Source organism: Impatiens glandulifera, chromosome 5 (genome assembly GCF_907164915.1).
Source record: "Impatiens glandulifera chromosome 5, dImpGla2.1, whole genome shotgun sequence".
In the NCBI taxonomy this organism is placed as follows: Eukaryota; Viridiplantae; Streptophyta; class Magnoliopsida; order Ericales; family Balsaminaceae; genus Impatiens; species Impatiens glandulifera.
The window spans coordinates 11,072,777-11,093,028 of NC_061866.1; the positions used below are offsets into that span (position 1 = coordinate 11,072,777).

The 20,252-nt window shown below is 31.3% G+C and overlaps 3 protein-coding genes across 3 annotated transcripts; 1 reads left to right on the top strand and 2 right to left on the bottom strand.

Moving 5' to 3' along the window:
• The first annotated feature begins 5,108 nt into the window (after window positions 1-5,108).
• On the top strand, window positions 5,109-7,585 carry LOC124937664 (transcription factor GTE7-like). The gene is made up of 3 exons (XM_047477964.1): window positions 5,109-6,849; window positions 6,934-7,156; window positions 7,241-7,585. Exons 1-3 carry the CDS (start codon window positions 5,377-5,379, stop codon window positions 7,315-7,317), a joined length of 1,773 nt encoding a protein of 590 aa, XP_047333920.1. The 5' UTR covers window positions 5,109-5,376; the 3' UTR covers window positions 7,318-7,585.
• Window positions 7,586-11,421: 3,836 nt separating this feature from the next.
• Window positions 11,422-12,476, bottom strand: LOC124938822 (mitochondrial import inner membrane translocase subunit TIM14-1-like). The gene is made up of 3 exons (XM_047479339.1): window positions 12,318-12,476; window positions 11,914-12,086; window positions 11,422-11,808 (listed from the first exon to the last, which is right to left on the bottom strand). The coding sequence occupies exons 1-3, from the start codon at window positions 12,318-12,320 to the stop codon at window positions 11,652-11,654; spliced, it is 333 nt and encodes a 110-aa protein (XP_047335295.1). The 5' UTR covers window positions 12,321-12,476; the 3' UTR covers window positions 11,422-11,651.
• A 2,307-nt stretch (window positions 12,477-14,783) lies between these two features.
• Window positions 14,784-19,221, bottom strand: LOC124937682 (heat shock 70 kDa protein, mitochondrial). The gene is made up of 6 exons (XM_047477984.1): window positions 19,043-19,221; window positions 18,473-18,534; window positions 18,317-18,395; window positions 17,655-18,221; window positions 16,538-17,158; window positions 14,784-15,668 (listed from the first exon to the last, which is right to left on the bottom strand). The coding sequence occupies exons 1-6, from the start codon at window positions 19,115-19,117 to the stop codon at window positions 15,036-15,038; spliced, it is 2,037 nt and encodes a 678-aa protein (XP_047333940.1). The 5' UTR covers window positions 19,118-19,221; the 3' UTR covers window positions 14,784-15,035.
• Between the last annotated feature and the right edge of the window lie 1,031 nt (window positions 19,222-20,252).

Genomic DNA, 20,252 nt, shown 5'->3' on the forward strand with positions numbered 1-20,252 from the left:
TTGTTTAATGATGATTATTAGGAGTTTTTATTGTATTCTCTTACAAAAATTCGTCATTCGATTAGTTAATATCGGTTATTTAAGAGTTTTTAATGTATTTTCTTACCGGAATTCTTCGTTCGATTAGTTAATGTTGGTTATTTAGGAGTTTTTACAGTGTTTTTTTTACAAAGAGAAGGTTGTTAGATGGAAATATAGTTTATTTATGTTTTAATTTGTTAATTGTTATAAAAAAATATATTTAATTTTGTAAAAATATTTTTAATATGTTAATTTATTAATTAAGTTGTTTAATAATTAAAAACAATACTATATACCCACATCAAATCAAACAAGTTTGAGGCAGATTTAAAGTTTGTTTGATCTTGGTTCATTTAAAAAAAAAATTATAAAATTATTTAAAATAACATTTGAAGAAAGGTGGGTTATAGGGGATTATGATTGAATTATTAAAATTTTATAAGAATAAAGTAAGACTATTTTGATATTTTAGTAAGGTGATTTCATAGTTACAAATTAATAATACAATGTATTGAACCAGTGGAACTTTAGGAATTCTAAATAAATAAATCTGAAATATATAAAATACATTAATCATGCTGTGGAATAGAAATCTCTTTTTAGAAAAATAAAAACCTAAAATCAAACAAGAGCTCCACGTAAGAAGGATGTTTATGTTTATTTATAGTAATTTTATTTAACTTGATTTTATTTTGTTGTTTTATATTTTATTATTTGAAAAAATCTTGAATCAGTTCAATGTGTGAATGTATATGGCCGGCCAATATATTTGTGCTGCTCAGACCAAAAATAATATATATATATATATATATATATATATATATATATATATATTGAAATAAAAATAAAAATGGAAATGGAAATTGGGAGAGTAAAAAAAAACTGAGGTGGATGTTTGGATTTATTATTTTTTAGATATGGTTAGCTAAAACTTCCTATATTAAGTTATTTAGTTCAAATTCATTACAATATGATTGGACTAATATTAAAAAATAAATTATTACAAATACCCTGAACAACTTATTTTTCCATAACTTGAATTTGTTTAAAGAATAAATAGTATGATCCACAAATAGACACATGAGGTTTAAAAGAAATTGGAAGAATTTGCAATTTGGAATTTATAAATAGGTCGATTGTAAAGACTCAGAACACATTATCAGTTCTCAGTGATGGATCTAGAATTCAGAGTGAGTTGCGGGTGAATTTGAAAAAAAAAATCAGTGAACTTACAAAAATAGTGAGATTTTTTTGAATAAAATAAGTAGATAAAGGTAAGTTTTACCATTTTTTTAATAATTAGATTATAAATTTTAATAAATTATGGGATAATGTCACATTTTAACAAAAAAATCTTACAGGGTGGAGCCCGAGCCCCTACATAAACTCGTCCCTGTCAGTTCTTATGTTTTACGACTAAAGAATGCATCTCAATGATGACTATTTGAGTTATTATTTTGCATTAGAATGAGTATAAATGATTAAAAATATTGATCAACTAATTTTGATATTTTGTTTAAGATGACAATAAAGAGGATATTATTGAACCTAACAACATGAGTTTAACCATTTTAAATCGCATTTCGGGGTTAAAATGGTGAGAGGAAAAGCTATTGGGTTGGAATGACTAGTGGACGAAAGTTACCTTAAAAACTCAAGTTAATTTTTTTATAAAAAAATAAAATTATTCTATTTTAAAACTCATTAAAAAAATTAATAAGTAAGATTTTCCGTGAGAATCAAGTGTGTCAATTTTTGGAGCTAAGATCTCTGTTACAATGTCAATTCAACAAACCGGACTCAACTCTTTCGTTGAAGAATCCAAATGTGGATCTCTATGGAGACGTTAAGGTGTTGGTAATAAATTATCTACGACAACAGTAAAGGTAGTCAGAATTTAGTTCTCAATTGCGACGGTTTGAGTTGTCGGTATAAAACACTATTTGGTGACAATACTAAAGCGATCTATTTGTATTTTCGAAGAATACCAATAAAGACAATGATGACAACCGATAACCACTCTTTCCACTATCAGTATTATCTTATACCGACGGTTTATGCTCAAATAATTACGAAACTTACCATTACCATCGACATTTTTTTACAAGTGAAATCATGGCATAGACTTTACAAAACAGGCAAAGATGTAGGAGTATTTCATTACTCATTCTGCACACGCAGCATTGACCGACAAGGTTAATACTATTAACCTTAATAGTAATCAACCGTCTTTTATTAATGAATCCACAAAATAGTACTTATAGTCTAACGACAAAAAAATAGATATTTTTTGGTACGTCAAATTAAATTAGGTTTAATATGTGTAAGAAATTCATCAATCAAATATGCCAACAATTCATTAATAGAAATTGATTAACATAATGTTTCCAAATGGGGATCTATATAAGTTATACAATTCCTTTGTCTATTCAAACAAGATTACAAATATAAATAATCTTCAAAAATCCAAATTAAAATGAAAAAATCCTTAGTTTAAATGATAAAAAGTTAATTTAAAATTAGTTGAATATTCTCAAACAATTTTGAAACTTATTCAAAGTCTAAAGAAAATTCAATAAATAAATGAGTATTTACATTATTTTACTTTTTTTATAGCCCGAATTTTATATATCTTTAAAGACTTACAGTTTTGAAAAAAAAATATTTATAAGATAGGCAAAATAATATTTCGTTGTGGGCCTCTTATTATACTAGATTTTTACAAGTGCCCTTATTATGTACATATTTTGAAGAACTTTACCCAAACAAAATTCTTGTGACAACTGGTCACAAAACAAATGTCCTAAATCGAGAGTTGAATATAAAGAGTTGATAGTAAATTGAATGTAAAGAGGCAGAAGATTGGAAATGCTACATTGTGATATAAAATATTTCGGGACTGCAATATATGCAATTGTCAAATATAAAAGGAACGTCGAGAATGCAACAAATGTCGGCCATGAAAGCCATGCTCGACGAGAAAAAAAACGTCAGAAATGTAACCTATAAAAAATGTCAATATTATGGGATGACGTATGACATAAACAAAATGTTTTGTTTGACTCAAAATCCTATGTCTAAAGCTTTACAAATTCATATTCTCTAATCCTATCAAATAAGCATCTAAGAGAAGACATTCAAGAAACTAAGTAATCACCGAGTAGACCTTGCACAATTGCAAAATCGGATAACATAAATCATAGGGTATAAATCAAAACCGGACAATATAAACCAAACTCATACATTCATATGTTATAGTTACATATTAGATCATTTGTTACCAATCGGGTGCTATTTTTTTTAATCATGGATAGTGACCCGGTTGGTAACAAGGATCTCAATTCGTATAGCTAAGGATCTCAATTCGTATAGCTATGTATACTTATTATAAATATAAGTAAGCATAATTAAGAGAAGAGAGTGAGAAATATATTAGGTATAAAAGAAATGGGGTGAGAGGATATAAGATATATTGAATTAACCGATAAGAAAAGATGAAATCTTAAGATTATCTATATAATCTCCTAAATAATTATTATCACATTAAATCATTTCTTTTTTAAACTACATGAATATCATTATCCTTTCAAAACTACCTTATCAAATCATTTTTATTTTAAAATAAATAAATATAATTATCCTCTTATCCTTTATTTAAAATATTTTTATACATAAGTTTAACCAACTCAATTATGTCAATGAATTCATTAATACAATTTATATAATTTTTATTTGAGATGAATGCCGTATGAATTGTATCTGACTTTCTCTATCAAACTTTAATGTAAATGATCCAATAGTTGATTATTAAATTTGGACAATTTATAAGTCAAAACAAATGTTTTTAGTCATAATCAAGCATAATTGGAATAAAACTCCACTCAAAAGTATACACATTTTTTTTTATATATAGACACAATAAAAAAAAAATATTTTCAAATAAAATTCGATATAGAAAAAAATGTGTCATCCTTGTACAATTCATTTATCTATTAAACAAAGATTACAAATATAAATAATTTTATTACTCGATTAACTTATATTTTAGACATATTTTTTTCAATCTCATCATTTATGTTCGTTATTATTAAAGTTATACGTAACATGTTTTTTTTATAAAGGTTTTAAACGTCGATTATTTATTATATGTGACATTTATAAAATAAAAAATCAATGTCACTAATTTTAACTACTGAATTTCTGCGAATTAATAAAAAAAATTACTATCAAATTTTAGAGAATCAATAGTCAAAACTCTTAATTCGCTGTAATTCAATAATTAAATTAGTGACATTGATATTTGTAATGTACATACTCTACCAATTTAATTGTACTATTTCACATATAGAGGTAAAAATATAATAATTTTTTATTTTATTTTTGTTAATGATTATCTGACACATATTCAAATTGATAACATGAGATCCTAGGTAGTCATGTAAATAATAGGTTAATGAAGTTGAAATCGTTATGAACTATAACATTAAAAGGCTTAAAAAAATAATTTCAAAATTTTAATATCTTGAACAAGAAGTTTAATTTCACAATTCTGTCAAATATAAATAACCTTAAATATTTTTAAAATGATTTATAAATATATCACAATGGTTATAAGATACAATAAATTGAATAATATAAAAAAAAAACTTTTAAACTAAAAATAATATCATAAAAAAATAATTAATTTAATTTCAAATTTGGATATATATCAATCAAATTTTATCTATCTAGACTACTTTAAGTTGTAAAAAAACATATTTTATTATAGATTTTTGTTCTAATTTATGAAGCGCGTGAAATAGTGAGCGGCGGATTCCGCGTGGTGAAGATTTTGATGGGTCCACTTGTAAGAAGCCCTAACATCGGACTCAGACGACTAAATCAAGCCGTCGATAATTTTCATGAGTAATGAGCAGTACATCTGAATCGTCCATTCCAGGTCACTTACTTCGAACAAAAAGACAGCACATTAATCAAAATGAACCGTCCGATCACAAGAAAGAGGTAAAATCGACGGTAATATATCTACCCGATCTGCCCGCGGTCAGATCCATCAGCCTTTAAGAAGTGACCTCGTTCTTCATTGTTCTTCGTTCAATACATCTCACTAACCCTAATTTCTCACTTGTTTATCTGATCGGAGGGAGGAGGAGGCCGATCATTGGTTTTTCCGGCGATAGATGGGCGGCGATTTATGTTCTATCAGGACCTACATTCGATCATACCGTCGTAGATTATTCGAAATCCGATGCAGACGGCGTGATTCCGATTCCGGCTACTGATGCTGATATGACTTCTTCTTCTTCATTGATTATCCTCGATGAACATAGCTAGGGAAAATCTGGCGACGTATTTATGGGGAAAGTCCCGTACTCGAACAATTTAAACTCAAACCCTAAATCTCACTCTATTCCGAAGAAGAAACAATACTTCGGTGTGGAGAATCATCACCATGGCGAAGATTCTTCTCCAGTTGTGGTGACGCAGACATCTGATGATGCACAGTCGTTCAGTCAAAGGCCGTCGGATTTCAATTGCGGTGGTTATATTAGCTATAACATCAGTTCGTGTACAAGGATCGAGCTGGTTGAGCTGAGACGACAGTTTATTGCGGAACTTGAGCAGATTCGAAGTTTGAAAGGTCGAGTTGATGCTGGAGATTTTCATCTGCGGAATCATGGTAATAATCATCAACTTGTTGCTAAGGAGAAGAAAGGTTCTGGTAAAAAGAGGCCGATTCCTTACGTATCGGAGAAGAATCCAGCGAGAACCTCTGAAGTTGTTCCGGTTAGTCGATTAGATGCAAGGGAAATGGAGGATCTAATGAAGATTTGCAGACAGTATTTAACGAAATTGATGAAGCATAAGTGTAGCTGGGTTTTTAAGCAACCTGTTGATGCAGCTGCTTTGGGGCTTCATGATTATCATCAAATAGTCAAGCATCCCATGGATCTCGGCACGGTAAAATCGAAGTTTGCTAGGAATGCGTACAAGACGCCTCTGGAATTCGCTGCAGATGTGCGTTTGACTTTTAACAACGCTGTTTTGTATAATCCGAGAACAGATGATGTGCATCGATGGGCTGTTGAATTGCTTGATCGTTTTGAAGAATTGTTTAGACCCGTTGAGCAGAGGTTGGCACCATACCGCATAGAGCAGCCACAGTCCCAGCTCCAGCCTCAGGCATTGACTGCCAATAACGACATGCAGCTAGGTTCATGGAATCATATTCCAACCCCGGAAATCGATAGGACCAAGAAGCCCAAATCCAACGTAATCCCGCCCCCAAAGAAGATCGAACATCCGGAATTGCCCATGATTGCTGTGCCAAAACCATCTCCACCGAGAAGACCGATTCCAGCAGAAATGCCAATGACAGCAGGTGGTGTTATGCCAACGACAGCAGGTAGTGTTATGCCAACGACAGCAGGTGGTGTTATGCCAGCAATGATGAGATCAAATGTGGTGAAGCACCCAAAGCCAAAGGCCAGAGATCCTAAGAAAAGAGAAATGAGTATGGAAGAGAAACAAAGACTGGGTAATGGCTTACAGACTTTGCCACAGGAAAAGATGCCACAACTTATCCAGATCATAAAGAAGAGAAATCAAAATCTAGCTCAAGATGGAGATGAGATTGAGCTAGATTTTGGTGCCCTTGATACTGAAACTCTATGGGAGCTTGATCGTTTTGTAACGAACTGGAAGAAGATGGAGAGCAAGACAAAGAGACAAGTACTCATTGGTGGAAACAACACTCCAAACCCAGCCGGGGTTCCCATGGGACCAACGACCACAAACTCAGCATCAGCTTCAGCTGAGGATAACGAGGTAATAAATGAATCTTTGGGTTGCTTTGATTACACCAATTGCCGCGATTGTTGTTACTCAAGAATGAGAATTGATTGATGACAGGTATCAGTGAGTGAGAAGATGATGGAAACAGTGAAGAAGAAACCCAAGAAGGATATGGGGGATGAAGAAGATGTTGATATTGGTGATGATGTGCCTATGAGTACTTTCCCTCCTGTGGAGATCGAAAAGGACCAGCAATGTGGTGGTGGTGGTGTTGCTGCTGACCATGGACATGCTGCTGCTACCAGCAGTTCCAGCAGTGGTTCATCCTCATCTAGTGGTGGTATGTTATATGATTTGAGTTACTGAGTTATTTTCATAAAAAGACATTAGATGTATATGGATTTAATTAAATGAACAATTGCAGACTCGGATACGGGAAGCTCATCAGGGGGGAGTGATTCAGATGCAGACGATGCACAATCGAGGGGGATAGGTAACTAAAAGTAGTAAAATGTGTTGTTGGTATGATGAGTAATTGGTTATTTTTTAGTTTGATAGTTGGTTGTATGGTTGGGGGGAAAGAAGTAAGTGGAATTTGTTTGTTGTCTATTTGGTGAGGTAGGTTTTTTATTGAAGCATTTTGGGTTGTATCTGTTATTGTTCTTGGGTTGAAAAGAAAGGATTAGATAATTCTATCTATGTAGAAGGAACAAACAAACAGTAGTTAGTGAGAATTAGAGTTTGGTTTAATGAAATTCATCAATCTTCATCAATGGCTATAAATTATTATTATTATTATTATATTAGCAAGTAGAGAGTGACTCCTTTGTATTGTTCCTTCTATAAACTAATGAATGTGACATGTTTTGGACTAAAAGTTGATGATAAAATGTTAACCTAAATTTCAACAAAAGAAGAGATTATTGACATTATAACAATTTGGACTATACTTTCAGCAGTCACTAAATTTGTCTAAAATGTTAAGGTTTTGAAAATCCCCCTAAATGTTAAGGTTTTGAAAACCCTAACAAGATCATTATCATTCAGTCTAACAACAAGAAATCATGCATATGTTCAGACATACACATTTGAATTTTCTGCCGTATACGACAAATTTAAAAAAAATTGGCCGTATACGACAAATTGAATTTAAAAATTTAGTGGCGGGTGTAGTTGAGACAACTGGAAAGTTAAGATTTGAAAAAAATGAGAATCATTGCACGCGCATATTTATTTCCGGATCATTAAAAAATTATTGGTGGTTGTAGGCGCTTATTTATTACCGAATCATACGCTTGTAAAATTTACCACATCACTAACTTACGATATATTGTCGAACTCTTATTTACTTGTGAATTGCTCGCATACATGATAATAATATTAAATACCTGATTGCTCACCTCTTAAGATCAATGAAAATTGTGTGTATAATTCATGTCCTTATATACTTACATATATTACGCCACAAAAGTGTTGGTCCATTACTTTTATGTAATTTTCGTGTCTAGGGGTTGGAATCCCGTTAAGGTTTGAGTCCAATTAATTTAGAATCACGTACATTTTATTTTGTACGACACGATAATGGCTTCCAATGACTTACTTAAAACTACACATATGGTTGGAAGCTAAAGAGATTGCACATGTAAAGACATATCCAGATGACAATTTATGCAAGTGAACCAAGTACTCAAAACACAAAACTACCTCAATTGTTTTTAATTTCCCAAAAAAGACTACATATTTTTTGAATTTGTAAGTGTATCTGCTATCTTAATAACAAGTTCAACAGTAACTCTTAAACAAGGTAATGCAGGCCAATGTATAAACCTAATGATAGGATCTTAATCTTAAGCAATATAATTGGATTTTTCTTAATTATCAAGCTTTAATATCAATAACTATAAACTCCTCATCAATCATGATAAATATTTGTTTTTTTCAATAGAAATACCACTGGCCAAATCTCCAATAAGATTGATCCATTTTTCATTGTCATTATGTTGTCCATTTTCCTTTTGACCTGTTGCAAAATAAATAACAATGTATTGAAGATAAGTAGTTGGACTCATATATTCTACCTTTCCCATTTCATGATCACCAACAAAGTCACAAAAAGCCTGAAATGCGACTAGAAGAGAAGCAAATGTCAAAAGAAAATGTGATTACCATATACAATTAGCAAATATCATCAATTGTAAAAATACCGAATTCAGGTTACCATAAAGGTTCCTGTCGACCACAACTAGCTAAATAGTGACAGTAGAATACTTGCAATTGGAGTATAATTGCAGCTAGGGCAGTAGAATAACTTTGTTCAACTGCTTATTCCCTATCTTTCCTTCAACTCTATAAATGAATCGATAAACAAATAGTAAATATACAGTATAACAAGATATACTAGTTGCAATCAGACTTGATACAGGCAGTGAGAGCAACAATAGCAGTCTGAAGGGCATCATGTTCTATGTGAGAATCATCTCTTTTTTCCTTATCATCTTTAGGTAGGGGCATCTCATTAAGGACAGAAATAACATGCTCCAGGAACAGGATCGAAAGTTCTGTGTGTTGAGAAAATACCCGTGTTTCAAGCAATATGAGATGGTGCAAATAATTTGAAATGATCTTTTGGATACAAAAGAGACAGTTAGGGGATTCCATGCAAGCAGAAGAAAATGGGACCAAAATCAATGATGCAACACTATACATATTAGCAATACAGCCTGTAACTTTTATAATCAATTTATCGTATAATTTGACATTGCTTGAGTTACAGCAATGCTAAACATTTTAACTAATCAATAAACTCATAATCTAATATGGAAATAACTAAATATTATTTAAACATAATCACTTAAAGATATCAATATGTAAATGTATTCTAGTTCATGGTTATGGCAATGGAGTTTATAAAGGACATTTGAGGTAGTTAGAAAAAAAAACTATTAGCTTGAGAATACACTTCTATATATAGTGTAGATTTTCAACATCAAAGAATATAGAACATGGAAACAAATTACAGGTCACTCTATAATCACAATGTGAAGCAATATAAGGAACTATCTATCATTGTCAGAATAGCTAGTAAGTTTCATCTTCTGATCATAATGAGATGAAACAAGCATGTATTTTAGATCTGATCATAAAAAGTTAAATGGAGTTCACATAAAAAGCATCATGTATGGGGCCAGCCACCTTGTAAGCAAAATATATCCTTCGAAACTATGTCTCTTCCAGCAACAGCCAAAACTCCGTGGAATACAATCTTAGGACTGGACTGGTACTCTCAGACAAGGTAGAAACCTTTTTGTAGTCAAAGAACAAATTTGCAGATGCGAAGTATGAAGAGTATGAGAGTGTCATATGGAAGTGAAATGCAACCCATACCAAATACTAAAGAATGAACAGAAAATTACAGAGATGGATACCAAGGTACAAAGGAACAGATTTGATCAGTACAAGGATACAGCTCCAAGAGTTTCTAGACTTAGATATTTCTCAGTTACATGTACAGTGGAAAACAGTAAAGATTGGGCTGTCCTGTAAAAGAGATGCATTAAGATTTGTCTCAAGAAAATGCTATATGTTATATTCTGTCAATAACCTTTCTTACAAGGGAATGAGGCAATCAAGAGATAGGCTGGGGAATATGAAGATCCTAAGAATAAGTAACATAGATTCGCAGATTGTTATAGAGACAAAGAAACTGAAATTGTAAATAACAGATAGAATAGGGAGAGAATAAGTGGAGTGTAAAACAGAGAAAAGCCCATTGGCAGTTTCCTGTCAAAGTATGCAGTTTCGGTACAAGATTATGAAACAAACATTATCATAAAAACCACATTGAAGGAACACCCTCATTCTTCAATTACAGAAAAATACACCAGAAAGTATGTTTGGGCAATAGAAAAGTAATATTCAAACATGGATAGGTGTATATAGAACAGGAACTGAATTCATTCTCTATGCAAGAAAAGTTAAGGAGCAAGAGGGAGAGTCAAATTTGAATAAGTGATCTAAGCACTTGAAGCTAAGCAGCTAGCTTACATGTTACAATAAATAAAAAAATTAAGACAATTTAACTATTTCTTCTCATTTAACTTTCTATACATATCTAACTAAGTTACTAATGTTGTCTCTGTTATATATATTATCTCTTGCAGGAGATGAATAAAAGAATGGGAAGTAAGTCTACTTATTACTGTGTATAGAATAGAGAAAATTCAATCCTGGCTACACAAACTGATCAAAATTGGATGAAAATAACAGAAGATGGGATTTGAATTCATTTTTATTTTATGCATCTAAAATTGACTCAACCATTGCTAATGATGCAGCCTGTTGAATCCAGCAAGCATTAAATAATTTGTATCAATAGATTGGAATTGAAGGCAAAATCTAGAAGGCTATTGTTGGATGCTTATCGAAAAAGACTGTTTGGAAGTAATCAAGACCTTTCAATTTAATGATGTTAGAATATCACACCAATATCTTTACACAATATATTTCAAGGAATTCCATCCTATAACAGTAGGCACACAAATTCTCCTTCATACATAAGACAACAACCAGAAAACATTTGTTCCATCAAGTAATAAGGAAGTTCAATGACAAAAGACTTCTGAATGAAATGAACATCAATAATTTCTCTGAGAGTATAAGTACATCTTTTCAACAAGATTTTTTTTTTCCTTTATGGGTTTCGGGGAGGCAAATTTCATTACTACAGGAGGCAATGAAAGGGAAGAACCCAATATTGTTATTGTATCAGCAAAACTGGGATAAATTCTAACCATTTCATCAATAACATAAAAAAAAAAAAGATTCTTTGTTTTCATTCAGAAGGCTGATCCACCGTTTTTAGTCTTCCCAAGCAACATATCTTTAGCTTCATTGATTTTAGATGCAAGATAATGGCTACCGCCTGCATCAGGATGATTAGCCACCATCACTCTTCTATGTGCTTCCTTTACCTTATCAAGTGCCACACTTTCCCTGTTAAAAATCAACAACCCCCAATTAGTCAAAATCATGAAGAAATTTAAAAACTGAACAAAACCCTAAACCCATCTTAATCAATTTATATATATAAAGACCCACCTGACCCCAAGTATAAGAGCTGCTTCTCTTTTGGTCATAGTTGATTGAAACCCACCTTCATAAAACTTCCTTAACTTCGGTGGTCTTGTTTTGAATGCTTGCCATGCCTGTATACTAAGTCTACCAGCATATGCAGCCGCAGCTACAGCAAACCCTGCCATTATTGGTGTTGCCTGATAATAATCCAATCAAATCAAAATCAAAATCAAATCTTTCAATTTTCATAACCTATAACAGATATGGGTTCCCAATCATTCATAATACTATTTGATAATATGATGAAACAGACAATTATCTGGAAGAAAAAGAAGCTCAGAAAAGATTTAAACGAAGGGAAAGATGGACAATTTGAAGTTAAGAAGATAAACCCAAATCAAAAACTGAATAGAGGTTTGTAAACTCACCATATTGTACGAAGATGAATAAATTGCGGATTTGAACGAACTGGTTGGACGATTAATTGGAAAGATTTGGTGTAGCAGGACAGCGAAACAATTATACAGATATCTAGGGTTTCTCTTCTTGAAAGGGGATTAGGATTTTATATAGAGAAAATAAAAGAAAATCTTTAACTTGTTTTCCAAGACTTTTTTTTCTACTAAATTATTCTCTAGACGCTTTATTTATTTATTTATCAAGGAATTTAATATATTAAAAATATAAATGGTATACATCTTTATTTAGCTTGCAATATAAATTTAAAGCTCTAGGACCTTCTACTACTTTTAGTAAGAGTTTTCATGCTTACTTTTTAAATAAGCATTTTTTGTTTTAGGGCAATTATATTTTAAGGGTTCGAAAAGACTGGAGTTCATCGCAAAAAATAAAATAAAATAAAATAAAATAAAATAATATATATATATTATATTATATTATATTATATTATATTATATTATGGTATAATTTACAAAGAAAAGATAAAAATTTATCTTTATCCAATCTCGTTTTATTTATAAAATTTTTATTATTTTTTAAACCCACATTAAAAAATATTTACGGTCCACCCTGTGAGCACTAATACATCTCCCATCTATAAGATTAAAATATTTATTTTGAGTTATTTTTTAATAAATAAAGTCAAAATAATTCACCCCATGATCAAAAATTAATTAAAACAATTAATTTGACTAATTATTGTGATAATTAATTAAAAAAATTAGTCAAAATAATAAAATTATTTAAGATAAATGTTGTGCTCATTTATTTTAAAATAATTTAAAAAAAATTAAAGGACAATAATAAATAATTTTAATGAATTATTGTATCTATTTCATTTAAAGAGAATTATTTATTTAAATTCTAAAAGTATAAATAAAAAAAATTAAATTGGTAAAATATTTGTCATATTTATTTTAATATTTTGTGTATTTAAAAAATCAAAAGTAATAAAAAAATTTAATTTTAAACAAATCCTTAAAATTTTAGAATAAAAATAAATTTGTAAGTGGGTATAGCCGAAACTGGAAGAAGAACCTACCGCTGCAATCGCGCGTTGGATCAACATTGGATTGTCATCCGAAGACGCGTGCATCCGGGACGCAGGCAATCAGCAAACGACTGTTAGTTGAAAGACTAACGAACCGCTCAAACGTTGACGGAACGCCAACGAAACGCATGACGCCAACAAAACGACATCGTTTTGGCTATGATCTTCGTCTTCATCGCAACACCCTCTAGATAAGCAAGAAGAACCCAAATCTATTTTAGCTTTTTAAAACTCTACCATTTGTTGATGGTTTTGACTGATTCAAAAACTAGAATGATCATCCTACAATGATGACCATTCTCCCTACAACCGTGTGCCTCGTCATTGCCTACTCCGACGAATAGACTGAAGAACAGCCAAAATACCATGAATGTATTTTGGTTGATTCAAATCAATAGGCTTCCCAAACCGACTTAGAAGTAGTATAAATATCATCCACAAGTCATTCTGATAACAACCTACCAACACAAAAACCTCAAATTGAAGAAAATCAAAATCTGCCATTAAAACTTCAAAACTTTGAATTTTTCGAATATTCTGTTTAAGACATTAAAGCTTGGATCTGTACATCTAGACAGTTTCCTTAAGGATCAAGAAGTGTTCTTCAATATTTGGTAATGTTTCAATTAACCTCTAATTCATATTTATAGTTTAAATTTAAAAATTTTATATTTCAAATTTCATAAACATGTATATTTGGTATTTATTTATGATGTTTTATTTGAAAATTCATATTCTTAGATGATTTATAAATATTAAATGATTTTTTTTATTTCATTTGAAAACATGATTTATATTGAACAATCAATCTTTCAAATAACTAATATAAATGACTCCTTTATTAAACTATTAACTCATTATAATTATAAATTTTATTTTATTTAAAAAATTTGTTTGAACAGCTTTATTTTGATGACCTACAACTTATGATCTCAAATTAAATCCTAAGAAACTTCAACATAAACATTAGTATGGATGTAAATGAACAAATTCTTACATAAACATTAGTATGGATGTAAATGAACAAATTCTTATTTAAATTTGAATTAGTTCGTTAGTTTTATGGACCCAGGTTTTTTTTTTTTTGAAAGATAAAGTTTTTAAATACCCTTCTCGCGAACATATTCATTTAAAAACTAGTAAAATTATTCGTTTAGAAGATCATTTAATATTTATTAGTATATTAATAACAAAAAAAAAAAAAGGTGAAACTTTCCTCTAAATGCACCTTGAACCCAACTAAATTCATAAAAGCTAAGTTCCCAAATATATGTTACCTTGTAACCCAACTAAATACATAAAATCCAAAAGTTCCAAAATATAATTTTAACAAACCGATATGTTAAACGAACCAAGCTCTTTCAGGCTCTCTCAACACACTATATAAGCAACACCATTTATCATAAAGAATCACATTAGAAGTTATAAGAAAGAACATCACATGTGTTTGTTTATTATTTTAGTCCAAACAGGTAGGAAAATTAAGTCGCACATCAGCAGGTAAATCTCTTCTGCTAAAATCTCAATATTAAGAGCATTTGACAATAAATTACCTAAAAAGCTAACATTCACCAACACAAGTTTAATATACCCGACAAAAAATCCGTAGTAACTAAAATTCTCATTAAACAAAACCTTACTTCTTCACCTCTTCATATTCCGCCTCCGGAGCCTGCTCACCTCCAGCAGCACCACCGCCACCACTAGACGAATCACCACCACCAGATTTTCCAGTCATATGCTCTCCAATCTTCGAAACAGCTTTATTAGCAACATCCAACTTAGCCCTTATTTCCTCAACATCTTCATTTCCCATTGCATTCCTCAAATCCGAAATGGAGGACTCAATCTCAGTCACTACTTCCGCGGGAATCTTATCCTTGTACTCATTCAAACTCTTCTCGATACTATAGATTGTTGTGTCGGCGCTGTTTCTCAAATCGATGAGTGTTTTCCTTTCCTTGTCTTTCTGAGCGTGCATTTCTGCTTCTCTAACCATCTTTTCAATCTCGTCGTCCGATAGTCCTCCTGAAGAACGGATTGTGATTTGTTGTTCTTTTCCGGTTGTTTTGTCTTTGGCAGAGACTGTTACGATTCCATTTGCATCGATATCGAATGTTACTTCAATTTGAGGCATGCCTCTTGGAGATGGTGGAATACCCACGAGCTCAAATTCTCCCATCATTTTGTTGTCGGCTGCTATTTCACGTTCACCTTGTAGTACCTTTATGCCTACCTGAGTTTGGTTATCGGCAGCTGTAGAAAATACCTAGACATATATATACAAGTTAGAATAATCTTTATATAATCTAGTGAAGAGACATACAAAGCAATGAACGAGATCTTTAAAGTATCAGTTAATTTCAACAGGATATTTTCCATTCAAACTAATTGATTTCGCTAAATGGACAGTTCAAATTTTGCCCAGACAGAATGGGTAATACTTTCAATTATGTTTAGTTAAACTTTTACTTCTTGAAAAAATAAATGATAATTGTTACTTTAGATCACTTAGTTATTTAGAATTAACTCAAATTAAGCTATTTAATCTATAGCTTAATTTGATAAACTTTGAATGACTAAGTAAAGACAACTTTGACCCTAAAAATTAAACAGTGTGCTTCATTATAAGGTAAAAATACTGTACCTTCCAGATATCAAATAAACTTAGATACCAGTTACTTAAAATTTAGAAATGATTTAATTTATTCCATATTTTTCAGATACTTGAGTCATTTGACACTTAAAATAACTTACCTTCAACACTAAAATTTCAATTTTATCAACCCCTAAAGTTAAAAAGAACTTGGGTTAAATATGAGGTGAGGCGCCAAAATTACGGATTAAGACAGCAAAAAGCCAAGCTTGAAGATTTATATCAATATATTGTTTCATAGTTTGAAGGGTTTAAATAAAAAAATATGGTTTGAAGGAAGATTTCAAAATTGGCAAATACAATAAGGATATTTGTTATTTGTTATTTGTTTGTAAAAATAGGACTATTGACTCTAATTTGTTCTTCACATCTCAAAAAGATTCTAGGATATTTGATAAAATTATTTGTTTTGACCAAAAATTAAGCAAACAAAACGAGAGATAAAAATGTCTAAAAATGAATCGGAAATGCACTTGTAATACCTGGCTTTTCTTGGTTGGAATGGTTGTATTGCGATTGATCAGCCTGGTGAATACACCACCCAGAGTCTCAATACCAAGTGAGAGTGGAGTAACGTCAAGAAGAAGAAGCTCCTTCACGTCTCCTCTAAGAATACCTCCTTGAAGGGCAGCCCCCATTGCAACTGCTTCATCGGGATTAACTCCTTTGCTGGGAGCCTTTCCAAACAAAGCAGCCACCACTTCTTGCACTTTAGGAACACGGGTCATTCCTCCCACTAGCAAAACCTCGTCAACTTCCTTGATAGAAATGCCTGCATCCTTCAGACAGCTTAAGCATGGGTTCTTGGTCCTTTCAATTAAATTGTTCACCAAGCTCTCGAACTTTGATCTAGTCAATGTAATGTTTAAATGCTTAGCGCCGGAAGCATCAGCAGTTATGAATGGTAGATTGATCTCGGTTTGAGCAGTTGATGATAGCTCAATTTTAGCTTTCTCGGCAGCTTCTCTTAGCCGTTGTAGTGCAAGCTTGTCTTTTGTCAGATCAATTGCTTCTGTCCTTTTAAATTCGCTCACAAGGAATTCCAAAAGAGCATTGTCAAAATCTTCACCTCCCAAGAATGTATCACCATTTGTTGCTTTGACCTACATATATATAGTTACAACATTATTAACATTTGATGAAGAGAGGAGACACTTTGGCCTTGTTTGATCTAGGGTAATTTGAGTAACCACAATATTATTTTCAAAATAACCGTGTTAGATGTAGGCTATTGGAAACTAGGTAATTTAGGAGCTTGTAATTTAGTTTTTTGGAAATAATTTGAGTTATTTGGAAAAGAAGATAATGTTTGATGAAAAAAAGTGTACAATTGGGATAAATGGCTAAAATATCCTTTGTATTTACTATTTAAAATGTTATAGTAGATAAATCGTGATGAAGTGATTGATGATGTGAAAATTGTTACTTGGATACTCTTCATCAAACAAGGACTAGGGATGAGTACAAATATATAATGAAAAGATAAAAAAAAATATATATTTAAAAAAATAGAGGGTATTTTGGTTGATTCAAAATATGTGAATTATTAATAGATTGTTGATTGGATAGGTTATTTCAGTATATATCAAATTTGATTACCTCAAAAACACCATTGGATATCTCCAAAATGGAGACATCGAAAGTCCCTCCTCCAAGATCAAATACAGCAATGAGACCCTCTTTGTTGTTCATTCCATAGGAAAGAGCAGCAGCTGTAGGCTCATTAATGATTCTCTGCACATCAAGACCTGCAATTTTACCTGCATCCTTTGTGGCTTGCCTCTGGGCATCATTGAAATAGGCTGGGACAGTAACAACAGCTTTTGTAACTGTTTTACCAAGGTAAGACTCGGCAGTTTCTTTCATCTTAGTTAGTATAAAAGCCCCAACTTGACTTGGAGAATACTGTTGCCCATTGGCTTCAACCCAAGCATCCCCATTAGGTCCACGGGTTATCTTGTAAGGCACCATTTTCATTTCTTTCTGTGTCTGAGCATCATCAAACTTTCTACCGATTAGACGCTTGGTTCCAAAGACAGTATTGGTAGGGTTGGTCACTGCTTGTCGTTTGGCAGGAGTACCAACAAGAAGCTCTCCCTTTTGAGAAAAGGCAACCACCGAAGGAGTGGTTCGAGAACCCTCCGCATTTTCAATTACTTTTGGATTCTACAGAAAACATCAAGAGTGAATATACAATATGTTAACAAAAAATCAGCTTTTTCATTAACAGGTTCATTATAAAGCTATTAAATAGATCTTACCTTTCCTTCCATGACTGAAACACACGAGTTGGTTGTACCCAAATCAATTCCAATAACATCATCTCCCACAGGCTTTGAACTGTTACAAAGAAAAGTGGTTGTTAAAATATTTCACATATCAAAATGACTAGAAAGTAAGTATTGCACTCAGCCTACCTAAAAGGTCTGGCTAAATTAGCCCATTTGTTTGCCACACGTGATGCACCATTTCCTGCCACCTGAATGTTGATCAAAGGAGATGATTAGCAAAACGCAACTAATAAGCTTAAGTACATTTATTCAAGAAAATCAAATTCATAAAAGAATGATTTTTAGTTATGTATGGGACTATATAACATGTCTAGCTGTCTAGAAACATGTAATCTACATCGCCCAAAGTCCAAACAAAAACAAATTCAATAATAACCAATAATTGAATGAAGAATCATATCAATTTTAAGAGAAAGCAACAATGGAACAAAAGCAAAAACTAAGCAAGATGAAAAAGGAAGAGACTGAATATACAAGAAACAAATCCCACGCAGACCCATTCTAGCATACCCTTTAACTAACTCAATGAACATAACAAATGGTGAGGAAAAAAAAAGTCATCCATATCAGCATGAACTGATCAATTATATAAAACAGAGGCTGATCAAACAACCCACCAATTAAGATCTATAAATAAAGTAATAAGACTCATAAATGGTCTAAATCAAATGAAAGAAGTAATCTTTGGGTTCTTACGTGTTTATAAGCCGATATAGAAGCGGAGGAAAGATCCCGGCGCCTGAACGATCTGAGCAACATGGCGGTCGCCATTAGAGAGATTTGCTGATTGAAGCAAACACTAGATCTGCTGGAGGCTGGTTTCTAGGGCTGATTTATGAGGGTTTTCTCTTTAAGGGTTTAAGGGTTTTAATAGGGTTGCGAAATCGGTTCACTTGCTTTTCGCTCAAGAAATGAGGAAAAAGAAAACTCTAATAAATCCATTTTGACCCCTATACTTATATAATATGATTAATCCAGAATGTCAAGTTCAACATTGCTATATAAAAATTCTAGGCTCTAAAAAAACCACATCACTTCTTATTCTAACCATTGAATTAAAATAAAATATTTTAATAATTTAAATTAAATAATTACAAAAACAATTTCATTTTTTAATTAAATTAAATAATAAATTTGTCCATAAATTTAAAAAACTTATCGTATACAAATATGTTGAATGTAATGATTCATATGTACGGGTGGGTCGGTACGATATACATTAATGTTTTATCCAAATCTTATATTTTATCAAAAATTTCGGTATGCCTTTACTCTACCTTGATTTTGGTATACCTTGATTTCGATATACCTTAATTTCGGTATAAAAAAAATTCATACATTTATTTTATCTTAATTTCGGTATACCTTAATTTCGTTACGGTATCGGTATTATATCTTTGATACCTAAAAAATATATTAACTTAAAAAAAATCAATCTCATCGGTAAGGTAGAGATTGCATATATTGAGTAATATTTCAGTATAATTATATTTTTTGATATTATTTTAAAATAATATTTTTATAATTAAATTAATATCAAATTTATTTAATAATTTCCTTATAAGTATTATATATATATATTATATATATTTTAACTTATTTTATAATATTTCGGTATATCTCAATATACTAAAATTTTAAAAATCTCATATTTTTACCGTACCAATAATCTCAGTATCGGTATCATACCTTATATTTTTTCGGTATACCTTAAAAATTGATATTTTCGATATATTGCGGTACGGTATTTTCGATATATTTTTAATATCGGTAATTTTCTTATCCTATTCATATGTAAATTTGTATTATATTTTTTGAGATAGATGAAAAAATAATAATTGATTAACAATTATTTAAAAATAGTTTAGATATGGTTGAAATATTATATTTTAATAATTTATTAATT

Coding starts and splice junctions, on each gene's coding strand:
- LOC124937664 (XM_047477964.1), top strand. CDS start 5,377: ATGGGGAAAGTCCCGTACTCGAACAATTTAAACTCAAACCCTAAATCT. Junction 6,850..6,933: donor CTTCAGCTGAGGATAACGAG/GTAATAAATGAA, acceptor GATTGATGACAG/GTATCAGTGAGTGAGAAGAT. Junction 7,157..7,240: donor TTCATCCTCATCTAGTGGTG/GTATGTTATATG, acceptor GAACAATTGCAG/ACTCGGATACGGGAAGCTCA.
- LOC124938822 (XM_047479339.1), bottom strand. Junction 11,809..11,913: donor GCTCTTATACTTGGGGTCAG/GTGGGTCTTTAT, acceptor GATTTTTAACAG/GGAAAGTGTGGCACTTGATA.
- LOC124937682 (XM_047477984.1), bottom strand. CDS start 19,117: ATGGCGACCGCCATGTTGCTCAGATCGTTCAGGCGCCGGGATCTTTCC. Junction 18,396..18,472: donor AATTTAGCCAGACCTTTTAG/GTAGGCTGAGTG, acceptor TCTTTGTAACAG/TTCAAAGCCTGTGGGAGATG. Junction 18,222..18,316: donor TTTCAGTCATGGAAGGAAAG/GTAAGATCTATT, acceptor TGTTTTCTGTAG/AATCCAAAAGTAATTGAAAA.